Below are 27,583 nucleotides of genomic sequence, written 5' to 3'. Positions count from 1 at the left end.
ATGCGTAGTCTTATTCCTGTCAGAGACGGCGGCCAGTAAACATGGCTGGTGTTGTTGGTTTCCAGCGATGGGTTCGAGCTCTGACAAGAGCGAGAGGAGCTGGGATGCCAGCCCTCCTGTCGGCGAGCAGAGCAGGCAAGTATACCCTGTAATGAATTGATGAAGCTGCGGTCACAGTATGTTCCAGCTTAGTTTCAGACATCGTTTTCGTGTCAGAGTAGCCATAACCTTGACAAGCTAACGCTAGCTTATTCTCCCCTAGCGGCCACCGTAGCCTCTGTGATGATGATCATCACTGTGTTCCAGTGTTTCTCAAACTTTCAAATTTCAAGGTCTCCCCTTAACTCTGACAGTGTACAAATGGAACCAAATTGACGCGCCAGGGTTCATTAGTTTCCATTTGTACACTGTCAGAGTTAGACATTGTATGGGTCAATTTAGCTCTGGTCCATCGGTGACGCGATGGACCAGAGAGAGGGTCAATTTAGACCCCCTAAAAAGGAACCCACAGAGTCCCTGGAATCCACTTTGAGAAACACTGCTGTATTCTACTATCTTGTTGAGTATTTTCTGTTTAACTTGATTAAATGAAAATGTCATTAAAATTCACACATGTCTTATTATCCACGTCTCAGCCTCGGGACCTTCTAAGGGCATGCTTCCTGGCCCATATCCCAACACACCTGAAGAGAGAGCTGCTGCAGCTAAGAAATACAACATGAGAGTTGAGGACTATGAGCCTCATCCTGATAACGGCGAGGGGTGAGATGGATTCGTCTTGCACTATTAGTTAACTAAACAAAACAACGTTTTCCTGACGAAAGGAGAGTATGTGCGTTGGTGTTCATCATTGGCACTGCTTGCATTTGACTGCACAATTTGACTATATTTGAATGTTTTTAAAATGTTTTAAACACAGCCTTGTACGTTACATTACAAACGGTTGCAGCTGTGCAGCATACTGTACATATGTATCTAGCAGATACTATCTACATATCTAATTTAATGTACAAGCTAGTGTGACTTTTTTCTATCTAAATTTAGACAAATATTTAACACATTTTGACTTTACTTTTAGGGGTTATTTTGATCAATCTGAATCTGTATAGACATGATTCCTGCGATGATATGAATTGAAATGAATTTTCCTCATTAAATAAATCCAGTGTTTCTATATGCATCTATTTGGAAAAGAAATGACAGTCAGCAAGTCACATGGCAAGTTGTAACTTTGGCAGTGAGTGTGACTGTTTACTGACATACCATAACTTTCTTTTTCCCCCGTAGCTTTGGTGATTATCCTAAGCTCCCAGATAGATCTCAGCATGAGAGAGACCCCTGGTATCAATGGGACCATCCTGATCTGAGGAGGAACTGGGGCGAGCCAGTAAGTTAATGCAGCTGTAATGCAGGGAATTTATTTTAAATTTGTCTTTAGCCCCTTCCCAATTCAGAGTGCGCACCCTTCAAAGTGCGAGCCTAGCTAGGGTAGGGTAGGGTATTGCCCTGTGAAGAGCACATAGGACACACGTTTTGCCTGTGAAATGGGACAGCACTGCTGAGTGCGGAGCCAAGCCGAGGGCTTCCGAAAGGAAAAACCTAGTTTTTCCATCACTGTACTTTTTTTTGGGGGGGTTTAAATCTTTAGACTATGGACATTTTAATTGTGGACACTCAGTTGTTTTCAGTTTGATTTGGGTTGAATCGTGGGGGCGCGTTGCATTGTCGAACTCCACTATCCAACAAAGTGCTTGAAGCTTCCACGGTGGCTGTATGCTTAGAAACGGGGGAAAATAGTGCACATTCAAAGGGTAGGTTTGAAGGGGTCTACGAAATGGGACAGCACTCAGCGCGCCCCAGTGACATCATCGCACTTGAAACCCACACTTAGTAGTGTCCAAGGGAAGGGGTGAGAAGGGGCTTTAGTGTCTTCAACAAGCTAAAGATGGCTCAACTAAGAGTTTCTGAGTGACAACCTGTTCCATTAAAAGGCGCGCGCACACACACACACACACACACACACACACACACACACACACACACACACACACACACACACACACACACACACACACACACACACAAAGCTTGAATGCCATTTGGTGGTTTTATATGGAACATAAACCATAATACATTTCACTCTATTGAAATATTGTCCACTGCTGAATCTGGTTTTCGTGTAGACCTGTTTCCCATTAACCCATTTAGACTTGAGGCCTTCTAAATCCTAACCTAAGTTTTCAGATAACTAATTTTTAAATAATTCCTGTAGCAATATACATAGCAACTATACTAGCATCCCTCTTCCGGGCATGATGATTAACAATGTGTCTCGTGAGCCTGTAGATCAGCTATTGTTGTCATTGGTGTAGAGGGCAGAAAGGATCAGCTTGTACTGTAAATGTGGGTATAAGTAATACCCACATTCTTATAAGTAAAGAATGTGATTAATTTTTACACCACTGCACCACAGTAGTAGTAAGTACAGCACAACAAAGTAGTTACAGTCATATGTGTGCTATTTTTGTTGAAGTGATTTAGTGTAGAGGGGAAAAGTAAAGACCCCTGCGGGACTGCGGTCAACAACGCTCTTTTTTTCCCTCAAAGTAATAATTGCTACAGAGAATTAGCACAGTAACAGGGATCTCCTTGTCTCTCCAGCTCTTTAATAAATAGAAAATACACTTTCAGGTCAGGATTTCAGGCCATTTTCATCCAATCAGGAGAGAGAGCAAAGTGAAATTGGAAGTGATGAAATTATAAAATCAGCTGAAAAATTATGAATGGGAACACTATAAAATCGAAGCTGATAAATTGGGTCCTGATGGGATGTAATTATGACCCACTTGAAAATGTACTTGTTTTTATAAAGAGCTGGGGAGACCCATGTTACTGAACAAACTCTTTGGTACTAATGCCATACTATCAGTAGTTGTAGTAATAGAAGTGATATCATGTTTTAATTTTAAATAATATTTTATAAACTTCCAAGGTACCTCACACACCCCTTTGTACTGTCATGTATGTATCTTCAGATGCATTTAAGTCTGTGAGCACTGCTGTAAACACTGTTTGAATTTAGATATCATGAACGGATTCCTCTTAACAATATTGTTGCTTTGGTTTTTCTCATCTTCTTGTAGATGCACTGGAACTTTGACATGTTCATCAGAAACCGAGTGGACACCTCTCCCAGCCCTGTTCCTTGGCACACAATGGTCAAACATCTGTTCGGCTTCATTGGCTTCATGCTGTTTATGTTCTACGTCGGCGAACAATTCCCAGCATACCAAGCTGTTGTAAGTACAGGAAACCATAGTGTTTATTTGTTGTCTCGTTCATGATCGATTTACAGCGTTTCACCTGAGGTGCCAGGACATTTAACAGGTTATTGTAACTAATGCCGGAGTTGCATACTAGTGTTGCACACAGACAATAGCAGATCTACAAGCTCACGTGTCACAGTGTGACACGTGAGCTTGTCGATCTGCTATGTGTGTGTGTTGTGTGTACAACAGAGTATACGTAAATCAGGCATAACAGTGAAAGCGGGTCTACAGTTTGAGATACAAGAGAGATGCAGTTCTTTGAGATTTTATGAAACCATCTATCTGCTCTTTCATCCATCTCCGTCCTTTGTGAACTGCTCTAAAAAAGAAAACACCTCTTCAGACTTCCCTTCAGACTTCCCCATCTAATCCTTTTTCCATTGTATTCACCTTTATTCTTTTAATAACATTTCTTATTCTTTTGTAGCCATTTTTTCTTCATTTCTTTGCTTTAATAAAGTTATATTTTGTACAAAGAAAAGTGCTATAAGTTGGATGTTTTATTGTCTCCACCAGCCGAAGGCTGAGGGGAGAGTATGTTTTCCCCTCCGTCCGTCCGTCCGTGCGTCCGTCCGTCCGTGTGTCCGTGTGTCCGTCCGTGTGTGTGTGTGTCCTCGCAGTTTGTGTGCAGCTAATCTCAGTCGCCGTTGGCCCGGTCGCTGCCAAAGTGAGCACACACATTCCCTGGATGCCAATCTAGAACCTCTGCCCTAAATTTTTCAAATGGGCTTTTTCTAGCGCCACCTAGTGGCCGATGTTCGCAAGACACATTTCTGTGCACTACTCTTACAGATTTTGTCCAAAAATCCTACAAATCGGTAGGCAGTATCTCGACAGTCATGTGATCGACACGGATCTGTCCGATTTTGCATATTCCATCCTGATTGGCTAAGATTGGCTTCCAAAGTTTGTGGGATTGAGCCGTTTTGAACAAAATGCCTCAAATCACAAACGCAAAGTGCAATTATCATGAAATCGCGCACACACGTTACCACTAGGCCGAGGAAGAAATGCCACTTAATTTTTTTTTAATCAGCCTCATGGTGGCGCTATAACAGCCCGATTTGTGGTTTTACCTATAACTCCACCGATCAGTTTCAAACTTTGTAAGCGCACTCCCTAGAGGCTAAGGATAAACCTTTGCCCTGCATTTTTCACATCAGCCTTTTATAGCGCCACCTTTGGGCTGACTTATGTAAAACACATTTTTGGATATTACTCCTTGAGATTTTATCCAAAAATCATGCAAATCGGTACACAGTATCTCTATAGTCATGTGATCAAGTCCGATCCGTCTGATATTTCACATTCCATCCTGATTGGCTAATATTAGCTTCCAAAGTTTGCAGGATTGCTCCGTTTTTGAACAAAATGCCTCAAATCAGCAACGCAGCTTGCGATTACCGTGACATTTGCCACACATATTCCCACTAGGTCAAGGAACAAATGCTACCTTTTTAACATTGTCCTGTTATAGCGCCACCAGCAGGTAGACTTTAGCAAAACTCATTTTTGGAACACAATGCTTGAAATCATGCATGCAGCGTCCGATTGCCATGAAAGATCTAAGGTGAAGAACATATGCCACCCTTTTTACATTGGCCTATTATACAGTAGCACCACCAGGACGCACGGCCTGGTGGAGACCTGTGCTCGGAAGAGCACTGCTTCTAGTTATTGTCTGTACTTTCGCCCATGGTCTGAAAATGTCTGTACATTTAGGATGGTGTCAATGTATCACACAGGCCTCGGGTCTGTTATAGATGATGGTAGTGTTTCACTGCTGGAAACAAATACCAGGTGTTTTTGTGTCAGCGTTTGTGTCACTTTGGGCTGAAAGCCAAATCCAGTATTGAAAATGTACTAGGTTATTTCATTCAGAAAGAACAGATAAATATATATTTACTGATAAGCTAGCACTTTCTTTCCTCTACATTAGAGGCTTAGAAGTCTGTAATCTGACTAAATAAATATGTAGGCAACTGAAAAATGGTGAAAGTTGTCTGAATGGAACTTTTTGCAAGCTTGTTTCGTCAGACTATAATCTGTATTAATGGTTAATGTTGTGGAAAGTAAATTCCATAAGTTTAAACTTTCAATTTAAAATTCTACCCTTTTTTAAATTTTCTATCCATTGTCAAGGAAACTTGTTTTTCAACCAGCAGCGGAACATATTCATATCTTCGATATTTTGTTTTGTTTTTGTTCTAGGGACCGAAGCAGTACCCATACAATAACCTGTATCTGGAGAGAGGAGGAGACCCTAACAAACAGCCCGAAGAAGAAGTCAAAAATTATGAAATTTAATGTCTAAACTGTCACTCTACTGTATATATATTTCTGTCTCCATTAAAGTCTATAAACATATGTCACTTTCTTTTGCATTGTGTGTCCAGTTAGTTACTCTTATTTCACACTTCTAATTTGCTCAGGATAAGAGCGTCTGATAAATGCCTACCATACTTTGTTGTTTTGTTGTTTTCAAGTATTGCTTATTCTAACATAATAAATTATAATTATGATATACTTTTATGCTGTACCTTTTAGAGTAGGGCAGTGGTTTCAAGGTTGGTGTTGATGTAGCTTTGGATCGAGATGATTGATTGACATACTGAATGAGTTGATTGATTGACATACTGAATGAGTTTAGTTTTGTGATGTCTCATTCGACCAGCTCAGTGGCCTTGTGGTTAGAGTGTCCGCCCTGAGACTGGGAGGTCGGGGGTTTAATTCCCCGGCCGGGTCATACCAAAGACTATAAAAATGGGACCCAATGCCTCCCTGCTTGGCACTCAGCATCAAGGGTTGGATTGGGGGGGTTGATCACCACCACCAATGGGGATCCTGTCTGTCTGTCTGTCTGTCTGTCTGTCTGTCTGTCTGTCTGTCTGTCTGTCTGTCTGTCTGTCTGACCAGCTCAGTGGCCTTGTGGTTAGAGTGTCCGCCCTGAGACTGGGAGGTCGGGGGTTCAATTCCCCGGCCGGGTCATACCAAAGACTATAAAAATGGGACCCAATGCCTCCCTGCTTGGCACTCAGCATCAAGGGTTGGATTGGGGGGGTTGATCACCACCAATGGGGGTCCAGGGACTGCAGATGGAAATTAGCCCACAGCGGGCTAAATCTGGCTCATTTACATTGAAGTGAAAACTGACATGTCCATTAATGAGCAAGGTCCCTGTCAAATAAACAGATCTTAACTCTTATTCAGGGCGTTTCATTCAGTGTGCAGTGAGTGGTCCTCATGGACTGAAGAATAGAACACAGGTATTCAGCAGGTGTCCGGGACCCCTAGGGGGTCCTCCAAAACTGAGTGATAGAACCTTTTTTCCCTTTTTTATATTAACCGCTTGAACTCTAGGGTCCATATTATGAGAACTTTTGCCAAAAATAGCAGATTGGCTATTTTCAGCAAAAGTTCTTTGGTTATTTGGTTTGGTGTAGAGGGGAAAAAGAGCAGACTATACAGAATGAAAGGTCAAGTTTATTAAGTATTGTTGGTTAAATGGTTAAATATCTGAAAACAAATTGACATGAATCCAAAATACACTGATGATTGTGCTGTCAAACGATGAAACTATGTGGAATCTATGAAAAAGTTGTGGGGGTCCCTGCTTCATCTCCCTCTCAACTAAAGGGTCCCTGTCTTCTTTGCCAGTACCCCCTGGCATAGAAGACAAGTCATGAGAAAAGTTTACTCGGGTCAAAAGAGGACATGATGCGCGTTGTCAGACAGTGACCCTCGTCGGCCACCGTAGTGAAGTGACAACACGGCAACTAGTGCTTAGGTTGTCGCTGGTCGAAGCGGCTAGCAGCAGCAGCAGTGGATAGCTGTTTTATTTTCATATTCTTGACCATTGGGACTTCAAATAACGACTCTGACGTGAGTGCTATCATATTCTAATGACCGTCGATGGTTTAAAAAACGATACAGACAAAATATTTGTCCGCTCTGTGGCAAGTTATCAACACAAGGCCAACTAGGTGGGTCTATTAGCTAGCTAGCAGCGGCTAGCTTCAGGCTCTGACTTGACTATACGCGGAACATTGACGTGTTATTTAGAAGAGCTTAGCAAATAGTTACACGTCTCCTTAACAGCGCCTGCATGGGGTTCAAAGTACCAAACGATTCATTTAAATCAGTGGTTCTCAAACGTGTTCCCGTGTCAGGGACCCCCAAATTAGTGTTATTTGGTCGCGGACGCGGACGGACCCTCATCTGAAAAGATTTTGTGACAGATAGCAGTCCCATAAGGGAATTTTGTGATGTCAACAACTTTATTCAGAATTGTTCAGGATTTTTCAAAAAGATGTTGAAAATAGCAGATCTACAAGCTCACATCGTGTTGCTAAGTAGTGTGGTTGAGTTCAGTCAGAGAAGAGACACGTACTGTTGTGCATGTACCAGGTGATCATCAGCTTATTGCTCAAGCCAAAGCAAGCAGGGTGTGGAGTGAACATTAGTGCAGACGTGTTACCGTTATGTTGTTAATAATGGCTCGTGTGTCGACTGTGTGTATCTGTGTCTAATCTGGTTTAGACACGTATCCTCTGCAAAGTAAACGACAAACGAAACGCTATTATAGTTTAATCAGAAAACCTTTTCATGTTGTTAAGGACCTGCAACAGTTAATATGTTTTTTTTGTCTCTCGATTTGATCCCGATTTGAAAATAGTTTGTGCATATCCAAAGCAGGCTATTTTTGTGGAGGGAAAAAAATACATAATAAAAAAGTGGTTTTAAGTGTTTAAACTGCTCCTCAGTTAGCTGTAGACCCCCTGGAACCCCTCCAGGATCCCAGGGGTTACCTGGAACCACTTTGACAACCAGTGAGGTAAATAGCTAATATGCTAATATAACAGTGTAATATACTCTGCATCAGTAGGGAAGCACCCTAACAGTCGCAATCATTTCCTTATTGCAAAATCCTCAAGTTTATTTGCCAGAATTGCCACATCACAAGTTATCGAAATCTAAAAGGGTAGGTAAGATTATTTTCCATAAGTTCTCCCAAAGTTTATAGCCACACAAATGGATAAATAAACTGGGAGATGGGGGGACAATCATATCAATTACAGTACATAAAGTGCATGCTCAACAACAGAAAAACAAGAAAAACTAACCTTAACAGTCTCTTATGCAAGTAAGATAAATCCTGTAGCTCTGTTATAGAAAACTATATAGATGACTGTAAGCATTAACTTACTTGGACAAGTAATCAATAACTCAATGAATCACCAATGGAGCTAAGCATGGAAGTTTTAATTGAATTGGAAATCCACCGCAATTAAAGCTGTTTGATTGTCTGTCCAGGACCTTGCAAACAGCAGTGCAGGAAGATGAGACTGAAGGAGATTCAGAGGACCGCCCACCAGGCCTGGAGTCCTGCAAGCCACCATCCCATCTACCTGGCATTAGGTAGGTACATCTAAGTAACCCACCATCCCATCTACCTGGCATTAGGTAGGTACATCTAAGTAACCCACCATCCCATCTACCTGGCATTAGGTAGCTGCAATAACCGAATTGTCATGAGTTGTACACTCTGGGAGTGTACAAATATGGGTCCATTTGGCCCATTTGTACACTCAGAATTATATCTGCATAGACCAACACTGACTGTGTGTGCATGCTTCAACCCAGGGGTCTTCAATGTTTTCAGGCCAAGGACCCCTTAGCTGACAGTTAGATGAACAGGGACCCCCACTATTGTATAAAATTGTGCTCAGATTTTCATCGATTTAATCGATAGTCACGTTTGACAGCACTGTCATCAGTCTATGTTGGAATTGTGTTAATTTGTTTTTTCAGACATTTAACCACTTAAATCGATGATACTTAGTAAATGTTACCTTTCACTCCAAACCTATTTGCCAAAAATAGCAGATCTACAAGCTCTCAACACCTCGCAGCGCGAGGCATTGAGAGCTTGTAGATCGGCGATCGGCTTGTAGATCGGCGACCCCCTGTTGAAGACCCTTGCTTTAACCGGCATTTCTTCTTGCCTATCCTTGCCTCAACAAATGTATGAAACACGTAGGTTTACATTTGTACCATTTTCTTTGTGTGTCAATACAACAGGCACGTCAGCTCACCAGCTCGATGCCTCCTTCAACACCACTGCTGCACTTGAGATATTTGAGGTGGACTTTTCTGATCCCTCCCTGGACATGAAGCTCAAAGGGTCATTACCGACCACAAACAGGTGAGGAGGAGGTTCTTGAGTTCGTGCAGTCTGAGGAAGAGTCTGAGGAATTTGAAGTTTTGAATTTAGCAGCCATGATGTGTTTATTTTATAACCTCACTATGTAATTTTTTTTAATGAATACAATGTTATTTTTTCCAATCTGCATAGTATAGGTATGTTAATACTTTTACAATTAGGTCTGGTTGTATTTTGTCTCCCTGCTCTTCTATTGAGCCTTTTAGATGGCTGTCAAAGGTCACCTAGACAGTAGACACAGGATTTGACAAAACATTTGACCTTAAAAATGTCCCTGTGCAAACAGGCCTGCTCTATTAGCTCAATGGTAAAAATGTCAGTGCTTGAACCAGTTTCAAATCTGGAGTAGAAGAGGAAAGTTACATAGGGCTTGCCTTTGCAACAAAAATATATATTATACAGTAAATGTATTAATGTATGTATGTATTCGTTAATTAATTGGTTAATGAATTAATTCATTTTCTAAACATAAAAAAGGTCACATTTCTGGCATAGACGATGTACTCCAAGAATAGTTTGTTACAGTACCTTTTCCAGTGGTCGGTAGACAGAGAAGCTTATCTGCCTCACAACTAAAGATTTATCAGCATTTGGCTTGTTAAGGAGAAAAAACGGCTGGTGTTTCTGGATGTAATCCAGTTAGAATGTACATGTGTTGTACAGTTCTAAATATTAAACCAACTTGAGGCATGGTATATTTCATAAAAAACAAAGAAAGCCTCATTGACGCTTACGCCAAGTTAAATCGAAGGTGCCAAAGCCTTTGCTCTCTCTTTCTCTCTCCGTTAACCTACACCTCAATCAGCAAGGCTGAGCTCTTGAACTTGAACTTGTAATAGGGTACCTTTGCACATCGTTCTCCTCATCCCTATGTTTGCAGTTTAAAGCACTGCTGTCATCAGCTAACACGTGCAAACGAACACAGGGTTACTGTAGTTTCACAGACAAACCTATTATTCTTCAGGATCTGTGCAGACCGTCTGTTTCATTTAATTTACGTTTATCAAAAGAGAATTTAGAACTGTCAAACTGCAATACATGGTTGAACATGTCAATGCCTTTATGTCATATACGCATTCTGTTGTTGGTGGTCTGTGATGCTCTTCGACATTCAAAAATAGAACCTGGCTATAAAAGACACATCAACAGATTTTGTCTTTGTGTCAGGGCATATAATTTGAAATAAATACTCCTTCTCACCTTTCTCTATTCCAATAGGTTAAACAGTATCATTTGGGTTAATTTTGGATTGGGAGCAGACGATTCTGAAGGAAGACTGATTGGTGGCAGTGAGAACGGCACATTAACGGTATATAACCCAGAAGCCATCATATCCGGGGGAGACGCAATTGTGGGACAGTCTGACAAACACACAGGTCCCATCAGAGCACTTGACTTCAACCCCTTTAAGGTAATCAATGTCATCAAGGTGAAGCCATCCCATAGCACACTGTTTCACTGTTTCGTTTTTGAAAAAAAAAGTTTTAAAATGTTTAATATGTTAAACTTTAAAAAATATATATTTTACCCCTTTTGTTAAATCAATAAATGGTTTAATATTGCATAAGTTAATCAAATTTAAGACAACTTTTGAACTACTGGTCATAGTGTGGGAAAAATCCTAAAATGAAATATAGATTTTACTGTATTATACTTAGTTGGGTACGGTGTCACACACTGACAATAGTAGATCTGCAAGCTCACAACGTGACCTTGTAGGTGTTTGACACTGACGGGCAACTGTGTACAAATATGGCTTTCAGATCATGATGTTAAATATTTATAGTTTTGTAATAAACAACTCGAGGGTTTTTCTAAATATGCTAGTGGTCTAGAACTCAGAAAAGGTGGAGAACACTGCCTTAGTTCACTATTCCACTTCTTTATTCTCTTTCAGAGCAATCTCCTCGCATCAGGAGCCAATGACTCAGAAATATACATCTGGGATCTCAACAATTTTAACAACCCAATGACGCCTGGAACAAAGACACAGGTAACTGGATGAGTGATATTTTAGGACTGTAAACATTGATTTTTTTCTTTAAAAATATTCTATTGCTTTTTTTTGATAATTTGAATGATCTTGACGCAGTTTAAAAATGTATATTTGTAATTGTTTTTATATATGAACAAATCAACCGTGAAAAAGTTGAATATATCTTTTAGAAAAAACTAAATTGGTTTGACCACTTTGTTCTACATTGGTGTCATGCACCAATTACATTGCATGCAATGTAATTGCAAATAAAAAAGCATAATTTTGTGCTTATATTTTGGTATTTCTTTTATATCTTTGCCAATAATTACATGCCCAAATTCTTTTCCCGAAAATCATTATTATTGATTGTAATAACCAAATAAATCAACTAGTTCTATTATCTTATCTTATCATACACATGTTCTACATTAACAGCCCACCTAGTTAATGTTTTTGGGGCTGCTGGGGTGCTTATGTTGCTTAAATGCTGACCCAAATTGGCTCTTGAAGTAGAAAGAACAATCCCACAACAGAAGTTGAGTTGAACTGTCGTCTCCCTGTTCCCTTACCTTTTTGTAGCCGTGTGAGGTAAGAATGAAAGTTACCGTCTGGTGTGTGGTGTGTTTAATTATCTTGTGCTTGTGCGAACAATAATAATATAATAATTGTACTTTTCAGGTGGACGATTCCATCTTTGTTTTATTAAATAATCTCAAAGATCATAAACAGTAAAATTTGGATGTAATTCTTTGACTGTAATGAACATCTAAAAATGTCTGATTTCAGTGTGTGGCTTCCTTTGATGTAGATGTGGGTGGGTGACGTGACGTAACGTTTTCGCTGTCCTCGGTGTCAAACATGTATAAATAAAAAATATATTTGTCAAAAACCTTCTGAATATTGTGCAGGACATTAAGCTTTATGTGAACTTACTCAAGATTAAAACATTTCATTCCTCATTTCTTCAGAATCTTCAACCAAACATGGCAAAACTCATATGGTGTGACTGTCCTGACCTTGTTTCTCAAAGTGGGAACTTGAATAAAACTAAGAAAAAGAATTGCTAAAAATCATTTTAAAATGAATTTAGGCTAAAAAAAATGTCTATTTTGAGCCTATATCTTTTCAAAGTCAAAGCATAATGTTTTCAGTCATTTCTGATCAAAAACATTTTGTCCCCCAACCCAAAATCATTTGGTGTGACACTAGTTTGGAAAAATTAAACAGGCAATTATTTGGACACCTATTGGCTAGAGAGGTCCTTCTTCTGTAAGGCTATTCAGCACTCCCAGCACAACTGCAAGACAGGTGTCTGAGGTGAGTTATGATTTTAACATTTTCATGAAATGCCATCTTGTTGAAACGTTGACAAACTCACCATTCTGGATGTCTTTTGGTGTGACACCTTTTCTTTAAAAAAAGCTTAAGTTATTTGAAGTTTTGGTCATATTTCCATGTAGATCTAGGCTGCTTTGTTATAGCTAGCATGCTGTTAGCATGCTAATGTGTACATAGTAGCCTCAAGGTAAACCTAAATGGAGAAAACAGTAATATGGTGTGACACTTAATCATATGGTGTGACATGTCTGCTTGTCACACCATATGACTTGACTGTCACACCATATGATTTATACTGTATTTAACTACAGATATAACAACAAATAACAAAGTTCCATGTTTCTTTTGTACATTTAAACATTTGTTTTAAACATTTGTACATAAAATGTAATTTAGCTTCATTCAGTGATACTTCAAATTCATCAGACAGAGCAGAAACCCCTTCACAGAAACCTTAACATATTGTTTCAATCTAAACAATATTTTCTCTTTGTCTTAAACTATACATTCCATTTTCTTTTGTCAGATGGAAAATGACAAGTGCTGAGAGAACGAGAAAGTACAGGGAGAAACTAAACAATGACCCAGCAAGGAGAGAGGAGCCAAAGGGGCGAGACTGCATTTTCTACGAAGAGCAGGAGGTTGTCTGTGGCATAGCAGAACCGCAACAAGGCAGCCGGTTTGCTACCCTCACCAAATACGACTGGCTGATGTACAATACAGTCTAAATGTATAATCTAATCTGATCTAATACTTTTGTACTTTGACTCACTGGACTGGACAGTGGACAGTGTTAAGGTAGGACCCGAGACAAAACTAGCGAAAATAGGTGATCTACAAGCTCTCAACACGTTGTGCTGCGAGAGCTTGTAGATCAGCTATTTTCAGAGTTGCGCAACCCAGCACTCTTTAGCTAGTGGAGATGTGGTGTAATGTCATGATTCCTAATTACATTTGTTCAACACAAAATGCTGTGTTCAAGTTCAGGAGACTTCGGAAAAAAGCAATTTACCTGAATGCTGAGTTCTGTTTCCACTAATTGGTGTTAATAAAATGTTGCCTTCAATGCCTTGGCTCCAAGTGTGGCTATGCGCCTTATTGTCCCTTTAGGATCCTTCTGCCGTGGGCCGGCAGAAGACTTAGGTGTGCGTAGCATTCCTGTGCACATCCTCATCATCCATCTACTACTACAATTCTTTCTTATCCCATGTTAAAGCCCTACAATAATATCCTGTTCAGAAATATTAAGGCCATGTTATCCTGGGTAATTGTTTAATCAATCAGTAAAGTTCAGTACTCACTAATAGGTAGGTTAAAACACAGTTTGCTTTGACACATGAAGATATGATCATACGGTGTGACACTAAATCATTTGGTGTGACATTCCAAATAGTGAGAAATCATACCTTTATTAATGATTAAACCAAAAAAATGTTTATGGATTACATAGAGAATATTATCAGGAAGAGTCACAAATATTTGTGTAATTTTAGAGAAAGTTTTGACAGAATACATTTAAAATATGTTGTAAGATCATGAACATGGGCCTCACACAGAGTGTCGATTATGAAAAAAATATACAGATATAATTAATTTTCAAAAAACTATAGTGGATCACTGGTTAGTTATGATAAAGGACTTTGATAAAGTGAGTAACTTAAGAAAGATGTACTCCATTTTCATTTTATGAACAATTATTTTCATGTCACACCATATGACGATTTTAGGCACAAGTACAACAAACTGCTGAATAAAGTCTGATTCCAATAAAATATCTAAAAACAAAATGTATTTCCATAAGGTTGAGAGTGAGTAGAACAAAAGTAAATAACTTTTATGCCTGCAATTTAAAGTTTTTTTAAAAACACATTTTTTGGGGCGTCACGTCACTGACCCATGTATTGATTGATGTGTGTGTGACGGCACTTAATGTTTAAAAATCATAATGTAATCAGAATGGCATTTTAATGAAATACAAGAGATTTGTGCACGTATTTACAGTAGATTTCAACCTGCGTGTGTGTGTGTCTCATCCCAGTGCATCATCAGCGTCAGCTGTTTGGAATTAAATCTTAAGTTAATATTTACATTGATAGCATGGCATGTGAACTGTGATTACATCATTTGACTATCAGATGACTGCTGCTGGCAGTCAGTGGTGGACAAAGTCAATTTTACTCAAGTATTCAAAATTACAAATTACGAAGTATTTCTTTTTAGAACATTTTCAAAAGATGTTAAAAAAGAATCAGAACATTTCTAAAATAGTGATCTACCAGATCGGCCATTTTCACTATATTTGTAATATGGCGTAATTCATAATATTCATAACTTCCTAGAAATGAAGTTGAGTCAAAAGTACAATATTTCTATTTGAAATGTAGAAATGTTACAATCTATGTTGTAATGAGTGAAAGTCATATGCTTGTGTTAATTCTGACAGCAAATTTAGATTTAGTTTAGTCATAGATAATCTGAGGGATAAAATGAAAATTCGTCATATTTTAGTCATCTGAAAACCTTTTGTTGAATAAATATAGATTTTAGAAATTATACATTTATAGATTTTAGTCTACTAAATCTACAGTTGAATTTGTTGACAAAAATGTAATTTGCCGTGCCTTGATGGCGTCATAATGGCAGATTTTACACTTGGTTGCATGCTCAAAATAAGCTTGCGATGCATTGTGATTACTGTAGATCTGCTATTTTCAGATCACAACCAAACATAAAATGACTTTTGGATCTACTGGATCTTTTCTCCACTAGTCCCTCCCTAACATTTTAGTCTAGTTTATACTCATTGCCGAAATTGTCAATCTATTTAGTCTAAGTTTTAGTCATCATAGCTTGGCCTTTGTTTAGTTTTTATTTAGTTTTCGTTATCAGTGGAAAAAAGGGTAGTCGAAGGAACTTTTCATCATAGTTTCAGTCCACGAAAGTGACTCTTCCTCCTTGCTTTGCAGCCTGCTGAGGACATCAGTGTTGTGTCGTGGAACAGGCAGGTCCAGCACATCCTGGCCTCCGCAGACCCCAGTGGCAAGGCAGTGGTCTGGGACCTGAGGAAGAACGAACCCATCATCAAGATCAGTGACCACAGCAACAGGGTGGGTGTGGATGCATTCACATGAGCAACACAGCAAAACCCTAACTAAATAAAGTGTTTAGGTTGGGATGCCGGTTTTATCCAATCAGGAGAGAGGACTCCTACTGGATGCAAGATAAACAAGTGAAATGGGAAGTGATGAAACAACAAAACTTGAACACTATAGAATTGAAGCTGATGAATTGTCTTTGTGAGATTCTCTTACCTGATTGGATAAAATTGGTATCCTGACCTGAATTTAAAGATTTCTGTTTACCAAAGAACTGCCTAGAGAGACAGATATATGTACATACCCATGTCACTCAACAAATAATCTATAGCAAAAATTACTTCCTATATATGTAGCTCTATATTCCGTTGGAATATAGAGCTACATAAACGTATAAATTAAACCACCTCTAAATGCACTCTCAGGAGTTTACAGTGAAGACTTGACCGCTTCCATACCAATGAGATTCCACACCAAAGCAAATCTGTATATTGGTATATATATATATGCGTCTCAAGGATTTTATGTATTTCTAGATGCACTGTTCAGGAATGCTGTGGCACCCTGATGTGGCCACACAGCTGGTCTTGGCCTCTGAAGACGATCGTCTGCCAGTGATGCAGATGTGGGATCTGCGCTTCGCCACGTCCCCCCTCAAAGTCTTCGAGAACCACACAAGGTAAAGGCTATCATTATTTCCCTATTTCACGATGAATACATTTTGGGGGGGGGGGGGCTATTATTACTATATTACTGTATTTTGGCTTTTAAGTTAATGTTTTGGGATTTATTGTCTTTTTAGGGGAATTCTGTCTATATCCTGGAGCCAAGCGGACTCGGAGCTCCTTCTCAGTAGCGCCAAAGACAACCGCATCCTCTGCTGGAATCCCAACACTGGAGAAGTATGTCCCTGCTGGCAGCTGCTTCTTTTTGAACTTCTTGATTCATTTTGTGCGATTTATTGTTATAATAGAATAGCACACCACCATTGTTATTAACATATTGCACGTCTCTTCTTGGTTCCAGGTCATTTATGAGCTTCCTACGATCAACCAGTGGTGTTTTGATGTCCAGTGGTGTCCCAGGAACCCAGCTCTGCTGTCGGCTGCCTCGTTTGACGGGAGGATCAGTGTCTACTCTGTGATGGGAGGGAGCCTGGAGGCTCAGCAGCAAAGCACTGTCGATAAGGTATAGGCTTGCATGTCTCTTACTTTATACTTACCGTATGTTCCCTTAGGTCAGGGGTCTTCAACAGGGGGTCCTGCAATCCTAGGGGGTCCTCACAACTCCTCAGAGATACTGCAGGGGCACTGCCAAATCTCTGTGTGATAGGAACTTTATAATTTATTTGGTTACATTAATCACTTGAACCCTCCCTATTCTGGGAGAGCATTATCCGAAAATGGCAGATCTACGACACATTGTGAGCTTGTAGAACGGCTGTTATCGGCCCAAGAGGTTCGGTTTACAGGGAGAAAAGAGTAGACAGGTCAAGTTTACAAAGTATTGAGGGTAGTTAAATGTCTGAAAACACACATTTAACTTGAATCCAATATGTAGTGGGGGTCCCTGCTTCATCTCTCTCAGCTAAAAGGTCCTTGGCCTGAAAAACGTTGAAGACCCCTACCTTAAGTTTATGTGTTGGAAAGCGATGTCATATTTATCAGTGGATGAATGTTTTGTCCTGGGCCCACACATGACTTGTACTTTTGCTTGGCTTTCTGGTCAGGTCTTGACCACCCTATTTCTATAATTAAATAGCTGAAACAGCTGATGGGCGTGAGCTTGTAGATTGCTATTTGTCCTACGACGACGTATACCGTATAAAGCGTACGTGGTTCAGAAAACCCTCTAACTTGTACAGTACTTCCTGCACTAAACCTTTGTGTTTCACACAGATATCCTCCTCGTTTGACTCAATGGACCCCTTTGGGACAGGACAAGCACTTCCTCCCCTCCAAGTTCCTCAGCCCACAACGCAGACCACCATCGTTCCCCCTCTGAAAAAGCCGCCCAAGTGGATCCGCAGGCCAGTGGGGGCTTCGTTTGCTGTGAGTTTGACAACTCTGGGAAAAAAATCATTGCACGCAAGAAAATGAACCACTTAGGTTTGACATGCAGGTTTCATGGATTAAAGTTATCAGCGTCGACGACTGTCTGATTTCAGTCATTTGCATTCCATAGAAGTTCCATAGAATGTCTTCTATGGAAACATGCCATGCACCGAAAATATAATTTTTCCAATCTTACCTGTTGTGAGCTTGTAGATAGCCTATTTTCGGTTATTCATTATTTTACAATCGCCGTCAGATATTTATTAATTCAGGTCGGTAACCACTGCCAGTGTTTTTCATGGATTTTTACCTTATTTTGAAGACCCACGGAAGCCACTACGTGCCCACGTGGTGTAATTTCATGCTGTTCAAGCTTCTCCCTGGGGTGTCTTCTTTCACCCAGAGAAGAAAAATTGTTAATGCCGCTTAGATACGGCCCTGTGGAAAAAAAGTGTTTCACGACAACCGACGCAATCTAGAGATAAATTCCGAGATAACACGATTTTAGTGCAGAGAATTGCATAGAAGCTAATGGAGGCTTTCACTTCCTGATGACATCATCTCCTAAAGCATCATGGGAAACTGAGTTCCTGCATAACTCCGGGGTACAGGAGACGGCGATGTAATATAAAACAATGAAAAGACCAATTGAGGGACATACTAAATGGCAGAATTTTGAAAAGCGAGTGCCGCGCTGCGAGCTTGTAGATCTGCTATTTTTGAAAAACCATGAAAATTTGTGCAAGTCTGAGCTTGTATATCAGCTATTTTTCAGTAGCTAAAGTATAAAATAACCCCAAGGCCTAAATGCTTTAATCCATGTGGTTTTTCTTCCGTGTCCAGTTCGGTGGGAAGCTGATCACGTTTGAGAACCCCAAGCCGGCGGCGGTGCAGAGCCCCCAGCCCGTGGTCCCCAGACAGGTGGTGGTCAGCCAGGTGACCACGGAGACCCAGTTCGTCCAGCGCTCCCGGGAGCTGCAGGCGGCGCTGGAGTCAGGCTCCTTCGCCAGCTACTGCCAGGGGAAGATTCAACATGCACAGACGGAGGCCGACCAGGACATATGGAAGTTCCTTCTGGTAAGCTTTATAGCGTTTATCTATAGACTATGTATATCTTACTAATATAATAGGAGAGACAGGCCATGGAGCCCATGAAAGCCTATTCCCAGCAAACCAGTAAACGTAACGGTTCCCCGCTTGGCATGTACATTGCTCAATACTCTGGCAAGCAACTAAGCTATGTTTGCCGCCATGATTGTACTTAAATGTCATACAATTAATATAAAACGTAATTTTTTATACAGGCATATATTTTAGCCACCTCTCGCTAGGACCCCCCTCCCACCCTACTGCGCATGTGTGACTGCAGTGCACGCAGTAGAGATGGGATTTATGGCTCTCTGAAGTGAGCCGGATCTCTGGGATCCGTTCCTTTCAAAGAGCCGTTCAAAAGACTGGCTCATTTGAGTTACTATGTAGATTTTGATTATGATTACAAATAACTTCAACCCTATATAAATGTATTTCTGACATACATATGTAGCCTACATACCTGCTATTTGAAAATAGCCGATCTACAAGCTCACAAATGATTTTTTTTTTCTTTTTTTTTACATTTTATTCTTTGGAAAACCTGTGAAACAGGACATTCTTAAAGTACATTTTGATACCAATACTTTTGTACTTTTACTTAACATTCCAAGTTTCTACTTGTGGCAGAGTATTTCCACATGGATTGCAGTATTGATATTTTTTTTACTTAAGTAAAGAATTTGAGTACTTTTCCCACCACTGTTCATTTACAAAAGGAACGGCTCCCTACTACGAACCGGATCCCATCGTTCATTTCAAAGAGCCGTTCACAAGACTTGATTCGTTCGTGAACGTCCTATATCTAAGACACAGTAGCAGCAGTAGCAGGCAGACAATCGTATGGCATTTTTGGACACAACACGGATAGTATTGTTATTGCACAAGATACACACGCTGCAAACACATAAACAGCTTTTAGAAACACTTTTTCCCTTTCGGTTTTCGGCGGCGGCGGGGGGCGCGACCGGACCGTTTTAATGCCTCGGATCGGATACAGACAGAGAAAGATACACCGTCCTCCGTCCTGTGTGTGTGTGTGTGTGCGTGCGTGCGTGCGTGCGCTGCAGTGAAAACCTGTCTCTTTCTCTGTCTCTCCGATCCATGTTCACAAAAAACATTGCCTCACTCCATAACCACTGGATCGTGCATCATAATAATGCATAGAGCACGCACGCCGAACGCACAGTGACACATTCGCGATCGTGCAAATGCTATGGTGTAACTAAATAGCCTACGCATGTAACATTGTGTTGACGGAGGGACGCTGCTCTAACGTGCAAGCTTCAATCGTTATGTTGCTTTCTGCAATGGAGAGCAGGAGTAGGATGAGGAATAGTGGAATACACAAAAAACATACCAGCGAGGCATTTATGTAATTTCCAACATCAAAAACCCCAAATATTAACAACAATCAACGGGTCGACATGTCTCAGAACGTGCCTACTTTCGCCATTTGATTTGTCCTGACTCCTATTATATTGGTGCTAAAAAAGACTAACTCACTTTCAGACAGCCCAGACCGGGTGGGGAGGTGGGGCCACGGCCGCTTAAGGCAGTGGTTCTCAACCTTTTCAGGTCGCGACCCCCAAAATAATCATATTTTAACTGGGGACCCCCCCCACCCTGACGAGCACGTGGAATTGTAGGAGTTGGCATTACATTTAATTTGACTTGATCTATTCCATTGTGAAAATAGCCGATCTACATGCTCATAACGCCTCGCGATCTGCTATTTTCACAATTTCTGCCTCTAATATTTGACAATTTGACCAATGTTTGACCAGAGGTACTAAAAAGGTCTTTAAAGTTTTAAATTGTCACTTAAGAAATGTGCAGATACCCTGTATAGTATACTGTAGGTTGGTCTGTTTACTGTTGAGTGAGAAAACAGTGTTAAGAGTGAGTTAACATTTAGCTAATCATCTGGGGACCCACCAAAATAATTTGGGGACCCCTTTGGGGGTCTCGACCCACAGGTTCAGAACCACTGGCTTATGGGACTGGAGGAGGTTGTGTTATTATTTAGGTGGCGTAGAAAATTACAGTAACTATATATATATATTTTACCATTAGTGTCCATGTGTACCTTTTTGTTAATGATAAATCTTGGATATTATCTCACTACCTTAATCAGAATACGTACCAGCCAGTCTGTCCGCATTTCTGCTAACTCTGCGTCCGACTGTCCGTTGTTCTATTGTGTAAAAAACATAATACAAAAATGCCTCGCTGATCATCTACTTTTCCTGTGGCTGGGCAGGTGGCGCAGGGCCGGCCCTAGGTGGCTGTCAGGGGCCCCACGCAGTCAGGGCCGTGTTTTGCTGTAGACCATTCCCTTTAACTGGCCAATAGGGATATGTGGGCACTTGGAGAGGTGGCCACCTAGACAACTGGGCACTAGGGACATAAAGGGGAGCACACACTGAACGCGGGCAGCTGCGCAGCGTCGCATCGCGGTATCGACGCACGTGAAGTGCTGCGCGGTAACCCCAACTGGATGCGGCGCGCTGCCACACAGCACATCCATTTCCCCCGGTGGGGAGAAGCATGGGAGAACATGTTCAACGCGCGGCAACGCTGGTCAAATAGAACAGTGGCGTATCGGCACGGCAGACGAGGCGTTCCGCGCCGCCTCCGCGTCCAGCGTGTGTTCCCCTTAAGCCCCCACAGGGGGCTTTTTTTCTAGTCTATGTAACGGAGGTGATCCGAACCTCCCCACCCGGTTTAGAACCCGGGTCTCCCGCGTGAAAGTCCAATATCTTAACCATCACTCCAAAGGGATATCCCTATGGAACGAGAGCAGATACTAGACTTTTGAGGCTTCGCGCTGGGGCTGCGACTCTCTCCGCCACATCTATATATACGTGCCCTCTGGTATCTTAGATGGTTAACAACTCAACACCTATATTATACTTAGTTGCCCGGGGGGACCACAATTATCTTTTTCACAATAATTGTGATGTGTAATTTAAATAATCCCATCCCTACCCATTATCAGTCTTTGTTTCAGTTTTGTCAAATGGTTTTGTAGTGTATTTTTCCAGCTTTCTTTATGTTTTGTTGAATTAGGTTGGACTTCATAATTGGCTGATTGTTCTCTCACCCCCACATGATTAGTTTTATCTTATTTGATCATTTTCCTCCTTTATATCTTATTATAAGCTAATTATATAATTCTCTGTCCATCAATTGGGTTAGAACATATATTTTGTCTTTGTAAACTGTAAAAGTAAAATTAACCTCTTAACGTTTACAGGTCAACTTTGAAGACGAAGCCCGTGTTAAATTCCTCAGACTTTTGGGTTTCAACAAAGATGATTTGGACAGAAAGGTAATAATGTAATTGTTTTACTTTTTTTATTTACGTATAATGTATTTTTACTGGTAAATAAAGTTTATATACTCTAATTGAAATTACAATTAAATTATCTCTTTCAACCTCTCAACTTAGTCTTAACTGGATTCTTTTCATCTAGATTTCTAAATGTCTGGGGAAGAGTTTGCAGCCTAACGGACATGGAGTGGATGCTAAAGATTTGGCTGAAAAGATGCAGCAGCTTTCCACAGAGGTCAGGAGTCCTTGAAAAACAAATAATATAAATTGTCTAAATTGTTGTATCAAAAAAGGAATTGAGAGCCTGTACTCTTAGAAATATTATAGATAGAATATATTTTCAATCTTTTAATGAAACATTCAGAGTCATTGAACTTTTTGAGGCTATCATTTAGTTTTTGTCGAATCAAGTTGCTGTTGTATTTGCGTAGTATACCCATGGATTAAAGTTCTCAGTCGCCACAACTGATTTCAGTCATTTGGATTCCATAGAAGCCCAGCATGTCTTCTATGGAAGCATGTTGTACAGCAAAAATTGCCAATCTACAAGCTCTGCTCTCAATGAGTCTAATCGCACTTTAGGACTTGCCCATACAAAATCTTTCAGTGGTGAGATCTTATTTTTTACTCATTGTACTTGCAGAGGGGCGAGGAGGCCAGCGCTGCAGGTGACATCAGGACATCTGGCTCAACCTCACCGCTGGACTTCTTCAGTAACATCCCCAAGGAGAGGAGTCCCAACTTTCAGATCCCTGTCTCATCTGGTAAAACTTTAAACGTTTCAAGTATTCCATGTTTTATCTCGCTGTTGGATATCTGCAATTCATACCTGTGTTCCTTCCTTGTTGCTTTTAGTTTTTTGTACAGCCAATACATTTTTACCCCCTTTTTCTCCCCAATTTAGTTAGTTATGCCAATTAATTCCTCCTCACACACATATCTGTATGCTACTGACTCACCTGCCAGTGAGGAGCCCCCACCGGGAGGACGTAGGGATTCGTCCTACTCCTCCCGCCCCAACACTCCTTGCTGGCAGATGCTACACCAACCCATAGGATTACGTGCAGTGACATTTATCAGCCCGAACAAGGGCCAATTGTGTTCGCATAGACGCCCGAAAAAGCTGTATGCACCACTGTGGATTCGAACCCACAACCTCCGTGGTGGTGGGCAGGGACCACCCGAGTGCTTGTGTTACGGAACGCTCATGTGCTTTTTTTTTTCTTCCCTTGTTGCAGACACCGATGGATTGATCAGCCAGGCTCTGCTGGTGGGGAACTTTGAGGGCGCCGTGGACCTGTGTCTGAACGCCGGCCGCTACGCCGAGGCCATCCTGCTGGCCATCAGCGGGGGAGAGGAGCTGCTGCAGAAGACCCAGCAGAGATACCTGGACGAGCAGCGCAACAGCATCTCCATGGTGAGACCTCACACATGGTTGTTTTTAGTAAATGGTAAATGGTGCATTTATATAGCGCCTTTATCCAAGGCTCTTTACAGAGCTTGTGCATTACATTCACCCATTCACACACACACATTCATAGTTTCATACTCTGATGGCGGAGGAAAGCATGCAAGGCACCAACCTGCTCACCGGGAGCAACTTGGGGTTCAGAGTCTTGCTCAAGGACTCTTCAACACTAACTCTGGCCGGGGAGCCTGGGATTGAACTGGGAACCCTTCGGGAACCCTCCGTGTTTTCAGACGGCAACTCTACCCCTGAGCCACTGCCGTCTGTAGTAGAGTTGTTCCCTTACCGATACCAGTATCTTAACCTATTTAGGACAGGAAACCCCTTTGTTTGCCTTTCATGAAAGGGAAGCCATCTTGGGGTTCTTGTTCATGTACAGCATATAGCAACATATATTTTCAGAAAACTTAGGTCAGGATTTAGAGGGTGTTCTAGAATCGTCCTCAGTCCTAAATGGGGTAAATGGGAGGTCAAAAAGTGCAATATCTTCCAAAAACCTCTATTTTATTAAAGTTTCTATATTTGAGAACATTTAAACCAAAGCTGTGGAGAATATTGGATGAGGCTTATCTTTTTTACAGACATAGCAAGTCTGCTACTGCAGTTCACACTTGTATCATGTTCCCTCTCCCTGAACGATTCTAGTAAAGTGCAATGTTCAAACAGGCAAACACAGGATAAATTATTATTACACTTGACTGCACTCTGATGTTGTAAAGAAATCCAAATAATAAATGTCCAATATCTCAGCCAAACTGACGTATTGCTTGGCTTCTGATCCTTTTAATTACTCTAACCACGCTATAGATCGATCATGCACGTCCAGCCTTCTTATCGGTATTGTACAGTACGTTGACTCTGTTCTGTCTGCTTCTGCAGCTCATCTCGTCGGTAGTGACGCAGAACTGGAAAGACATTGTGCAGAGCTGTGAGCTGGACAACTGGAAGGAGGCCCTCGCAGCTCTCCTGACCTACGCTCACCCAGAAGAGTTTGCGTACCTGTGTGGTAAGTTCAGATGCAGACAGTGGTGTAAAGTAACTAAGTGTAGGATACTGTACTTTAGTACAATTTTGTCAGGGTATTTTCTTTCTTTCTTTTTCCTTTACTTTACTAGAGCATTTCCAGTTTTCAGTACTTTGCCTCTGAGATATAGTGGAGTAGAAGTAAAATATTGTACTTTTACTCCACTATAATTATTTTAAAACTTAAGCTACTGGTTACTCTGTAGATTTAATTATTATTACAAAACAAATTATTACAAAACATACATTAACCCTAATATACATTTCGGCCATTTGAGAATAGCCGATCTACAAGCTCACAATGTGTCGCGATGTTACGCTGTGTGAGCTTGTAGGCGGCTATTAATACATACATACAACAATACATACAAAGTGACATTCTGGATGAGTACTTTCTACTTTAGGTACTTTAAGTACAGTGCATTTTGTTATTGATACCTTTACTTAAAGGAGCTATAGTCAACTTTTTCATTGTAGGGCCGACACTTTGTTTACATCCTAGTTTATAGACTAGAATGTAAACAAAGTGTCGGTCTGACAATGGCCAAAATTATTATTTTATCATTATTTTACCCTTTTTGTGGTAATTTTTGAATAGAAACACATATATGAAGGTTATTTTTTTATAAAATATTTTCGAAACATTATTTTTATTTTAGCATCCGTTTTTCAAGAAAAAGTCGACTATAGCTCCTTTAAGTAAAAAAAGAAACACTGTTGGTAAGTTGTTCGGGAGAAGCACAGCGCATGAATCACACCGCGACTCGTCTCGTCTTGCCTCGAGGCGAAGTTGCACCAACTAGTTCCAGAGGGGTTTGTAATTACCTGCCCTCTCTTTACATGTCTACATCTGTCCCCAACCTCCTCATTCTCTTTCTCAACCCCCCCAATTCCCCCCTGTCTTTTGTCCTCCTTTCATCCTCTCCGCCTGCCCCTCCGTAGACACTCTGGGAGCGCGTTTGGAGGGTGAGGGAGCAGAGAAGCGATGCCTGCAGGCATGTCTCTGTTACATCTGCTCTGGGAACGTGGAGAAGCTGGTGGAATGCTGGGCTCTGCAGAAGGACTGCTCCAGCCCCCTCGGTCTGGAGGTATTGTTGTACGGCCTTGGGTTGTAAACATCCAAAGTCAAGATGTTCATATATAGGGGGCTGAGCCTTGGGTCGCCTTCTATTCCAAATAATCACTGATGTGTTTTCTCACACTTTAGTAAACTCCTTGAAACGAGTTCTCACATAGAGCAGTGGTTCTCAACCTTGTTGGTCGGGACCCCCAGCCAGGGTATAAACTACTGGTCAAACATTGACCAAATTGTCAAATAATATAAGAGGCAAAATTATTCTACAAGCAAAAAATCTACAAGTTTGCAACAGCGAGACGCTTTGAGCATGTAGATCTGCTATTTTCCACAATAGTTATCTGTGGAACAAACTAAATGTAATGCCTCAACTACAATGTCAAGTGCATGTCAGGGTGGGGGGGGGGTCCCCAGTTCAAATATGATTATTTTCTGTATATGATTATTTTCTGCAGTCCCCAGTTCAGATATGATTATTTTGGGGGGGTCGCGGCTTGAAAAGGTTGAGAACCACTGACATAGAATGATGCATGATTTGACACGTTTGTGTGTTCGTGTTCGGCAGGATCTGGTGGAGAAGGTGATGGTCCTGCGCAAATCGATCGAGCGCCTTCGCAACACTGAGGTGTCTGTACAGAGCAACGTCTTGGCAGAGAAACTAACCTGTTATGCTGGTATCCTGGCTGCAGAGGGGAGCCTGGCCACTGCCATGTCATACTTGCCTGAGAACTCAGACCAGGTAAGAGAGGCCAGAGCAACACACCTTGTTCAAAACCCAGATCATACATTCTCTGTCACGATCCAACGCTTTTTCTCTTTTTTTCAGATTGTAATGTGTGTGCATATATTAGGGATGGCATGGGTAATCAACTAGATGATACTAGTATTATGTATCAACCTATTTTCCTAATACAATACTACTAAGGGCTCTTATCCCTTATCAGTAAACCTTTTACAATTACCTTTTACAACATTTGGGATTCGTTTCGGCTTTGTCTGAGACAGAACAGTAAAATGTATATTTCCCCGCCAAATTCCCTAATATGAATCTTGTAGTTACACTTTAATCCATGGGGTGGCACTGTTTCTATGTTGTAGGATGCCTTGTTCCCAGTATGGCAACTATGTCTTCCTAACTAACCCAATATACTTTACCAGGGGTTGACACTAAGGTCTCAGAGGCACATGCCTGTCGGGCAAGTACAGGTCATGTTCTACTTGCCCAAAGGTTATGCCCAATTGCCCACTTGCCCGAAAAGTACAGTAAATTGTCCATTATAAAATGATAGGTACGATTTTAATTACCGCTTCTTTGCTTTCTGGGTCTGTGCGATAAAAATGTCATACTGTACCTCAATACTTACAAATCCAAAAACCAAATACCTACATAGCTACGATTGAATATGTCTATGGTTTATATTTTTAAATGTAGCAACAGTAAAAACAGCACATTATAGGTAAACAGTGCTCTTATTTTACATTCCGCAGACCAGAAGACAGAGCATGCTGGGCACGTTCAGGTGTTTAGACAAATATCTCTTGTGTTTATAGACGGTTGCGTCGTCCTCTCAAAT

At 40.9% G+C, this 27,583-nt stretch overlaps 2 protein-coding genes across 2 annotated transcripts in view; both read left to right on the top strand.

The window, feature by feature from the left end:
- ndufb8 (NADH:ubiquinone oxidoreductase subunit B8) lies at window positions 1–5,690 on the top strand (the record flags this gene model as incomplete). Its single annotated transcript, XM_080746985.1, is given in 6 exon segments — window positions 1–22; window positions 25–135; window positions 636–762; window positions 1,288–1,387; window positions 3,144–3,299; window positions 5,541–5,690. Coding segments are annotated over 6 exon segments (612 nt in total). The 3' UTR covers window positions 5,637–5,690.
- A 1,426-nt stretch (window positions 5,691–7,116) lies between these two features.
- sec31b (SEC31 homolog B, COPII coat complex component) overlaps window positions 7,117–27,583 on the top strand; it is a 31,063-nt gene continuing 10,596 nt past the window's right edge. The window contains exons 1-18 of the mRNA XM_080747573.1: window positions 7,117–7,211; window positions 8,643–8,747; window positions 9,411–9,534; window positions 10,771–10,963; window positions 11,450–11,545; window positions 15,835–15,975; window positions 16,500–16,642; window positions 16,766–16,865; window positions 16,990–17,151; window positions 17,862–18,014; window positions 18,861–19,094; window positions 22,366–22,440; window positions 22,586–22,678; window positions 23,087–23,207; window positions 23,682–23,860; window positions 24,791–24,917; window positions 25,877–26,022; window positions 26,575–26,748. Of these exons, the coding sequence (XP_080603699.1) occupies window positions 8,669–8,747; window positions 9,411–9,534; window positions 10,771–10,963; window positions 11,450–11,545; window positions 15,835–15,975; window positions 16,500–16,642; window positions 16,766–16,865; window positions 16,990–17,151; window positions 17,862–18,014; window positions 18,861–19,094; window positions 22,366–22,440; window positions 22,586–22,678; window positions 23,087–23,207; window positions 23,682–23,860; window positions 24,791–24,917; window positions 25,877–26,022; window positions 26,575–26,748 (2,340 nt within the window). The 5' untranslated portion in view covers window positions 7,117–7,211; window positions 8,643–8,668. The remainder of the gene's footprint in view (window positions 7,212–8,642; window positions 8,748–9,410; window positions 9,535–10,770; window positions 10,964–11,449; window positions 11,546–15,834; window positions 15,976–16,499; window positions 16,643–16,765; window positions 16,866–16,989; window positions 17,152–17,861; window positions 18,015–18,860; window positions 19,095–22,365; window positions 22,441–22,585; window positions 22,679–23,086; window positions 23,208–23,681; window positions 23,861–24,790; window positions 24,918–25,876; window positions 26,023–26,574; window positions 26,749–27,583) is intronic.

Source organism: Nannobrachium achirus, assembly GCF_963921795.1.
Source record: "Nannobrachium achirus genome assembly, chromosome: 18".
Taxonomy (NCBI): Eukaryota; Metazoa; Chordata; class Actinopteri; order Myctophiformes; family Myctophidae; genus Nannobrachium; species Nannobrachium achirus.
The sequence above is the reverse complement of the archived record's forward strand: the minus strand, read 5'-3'. Positions and strand labels throughout refer to the sequence as shown.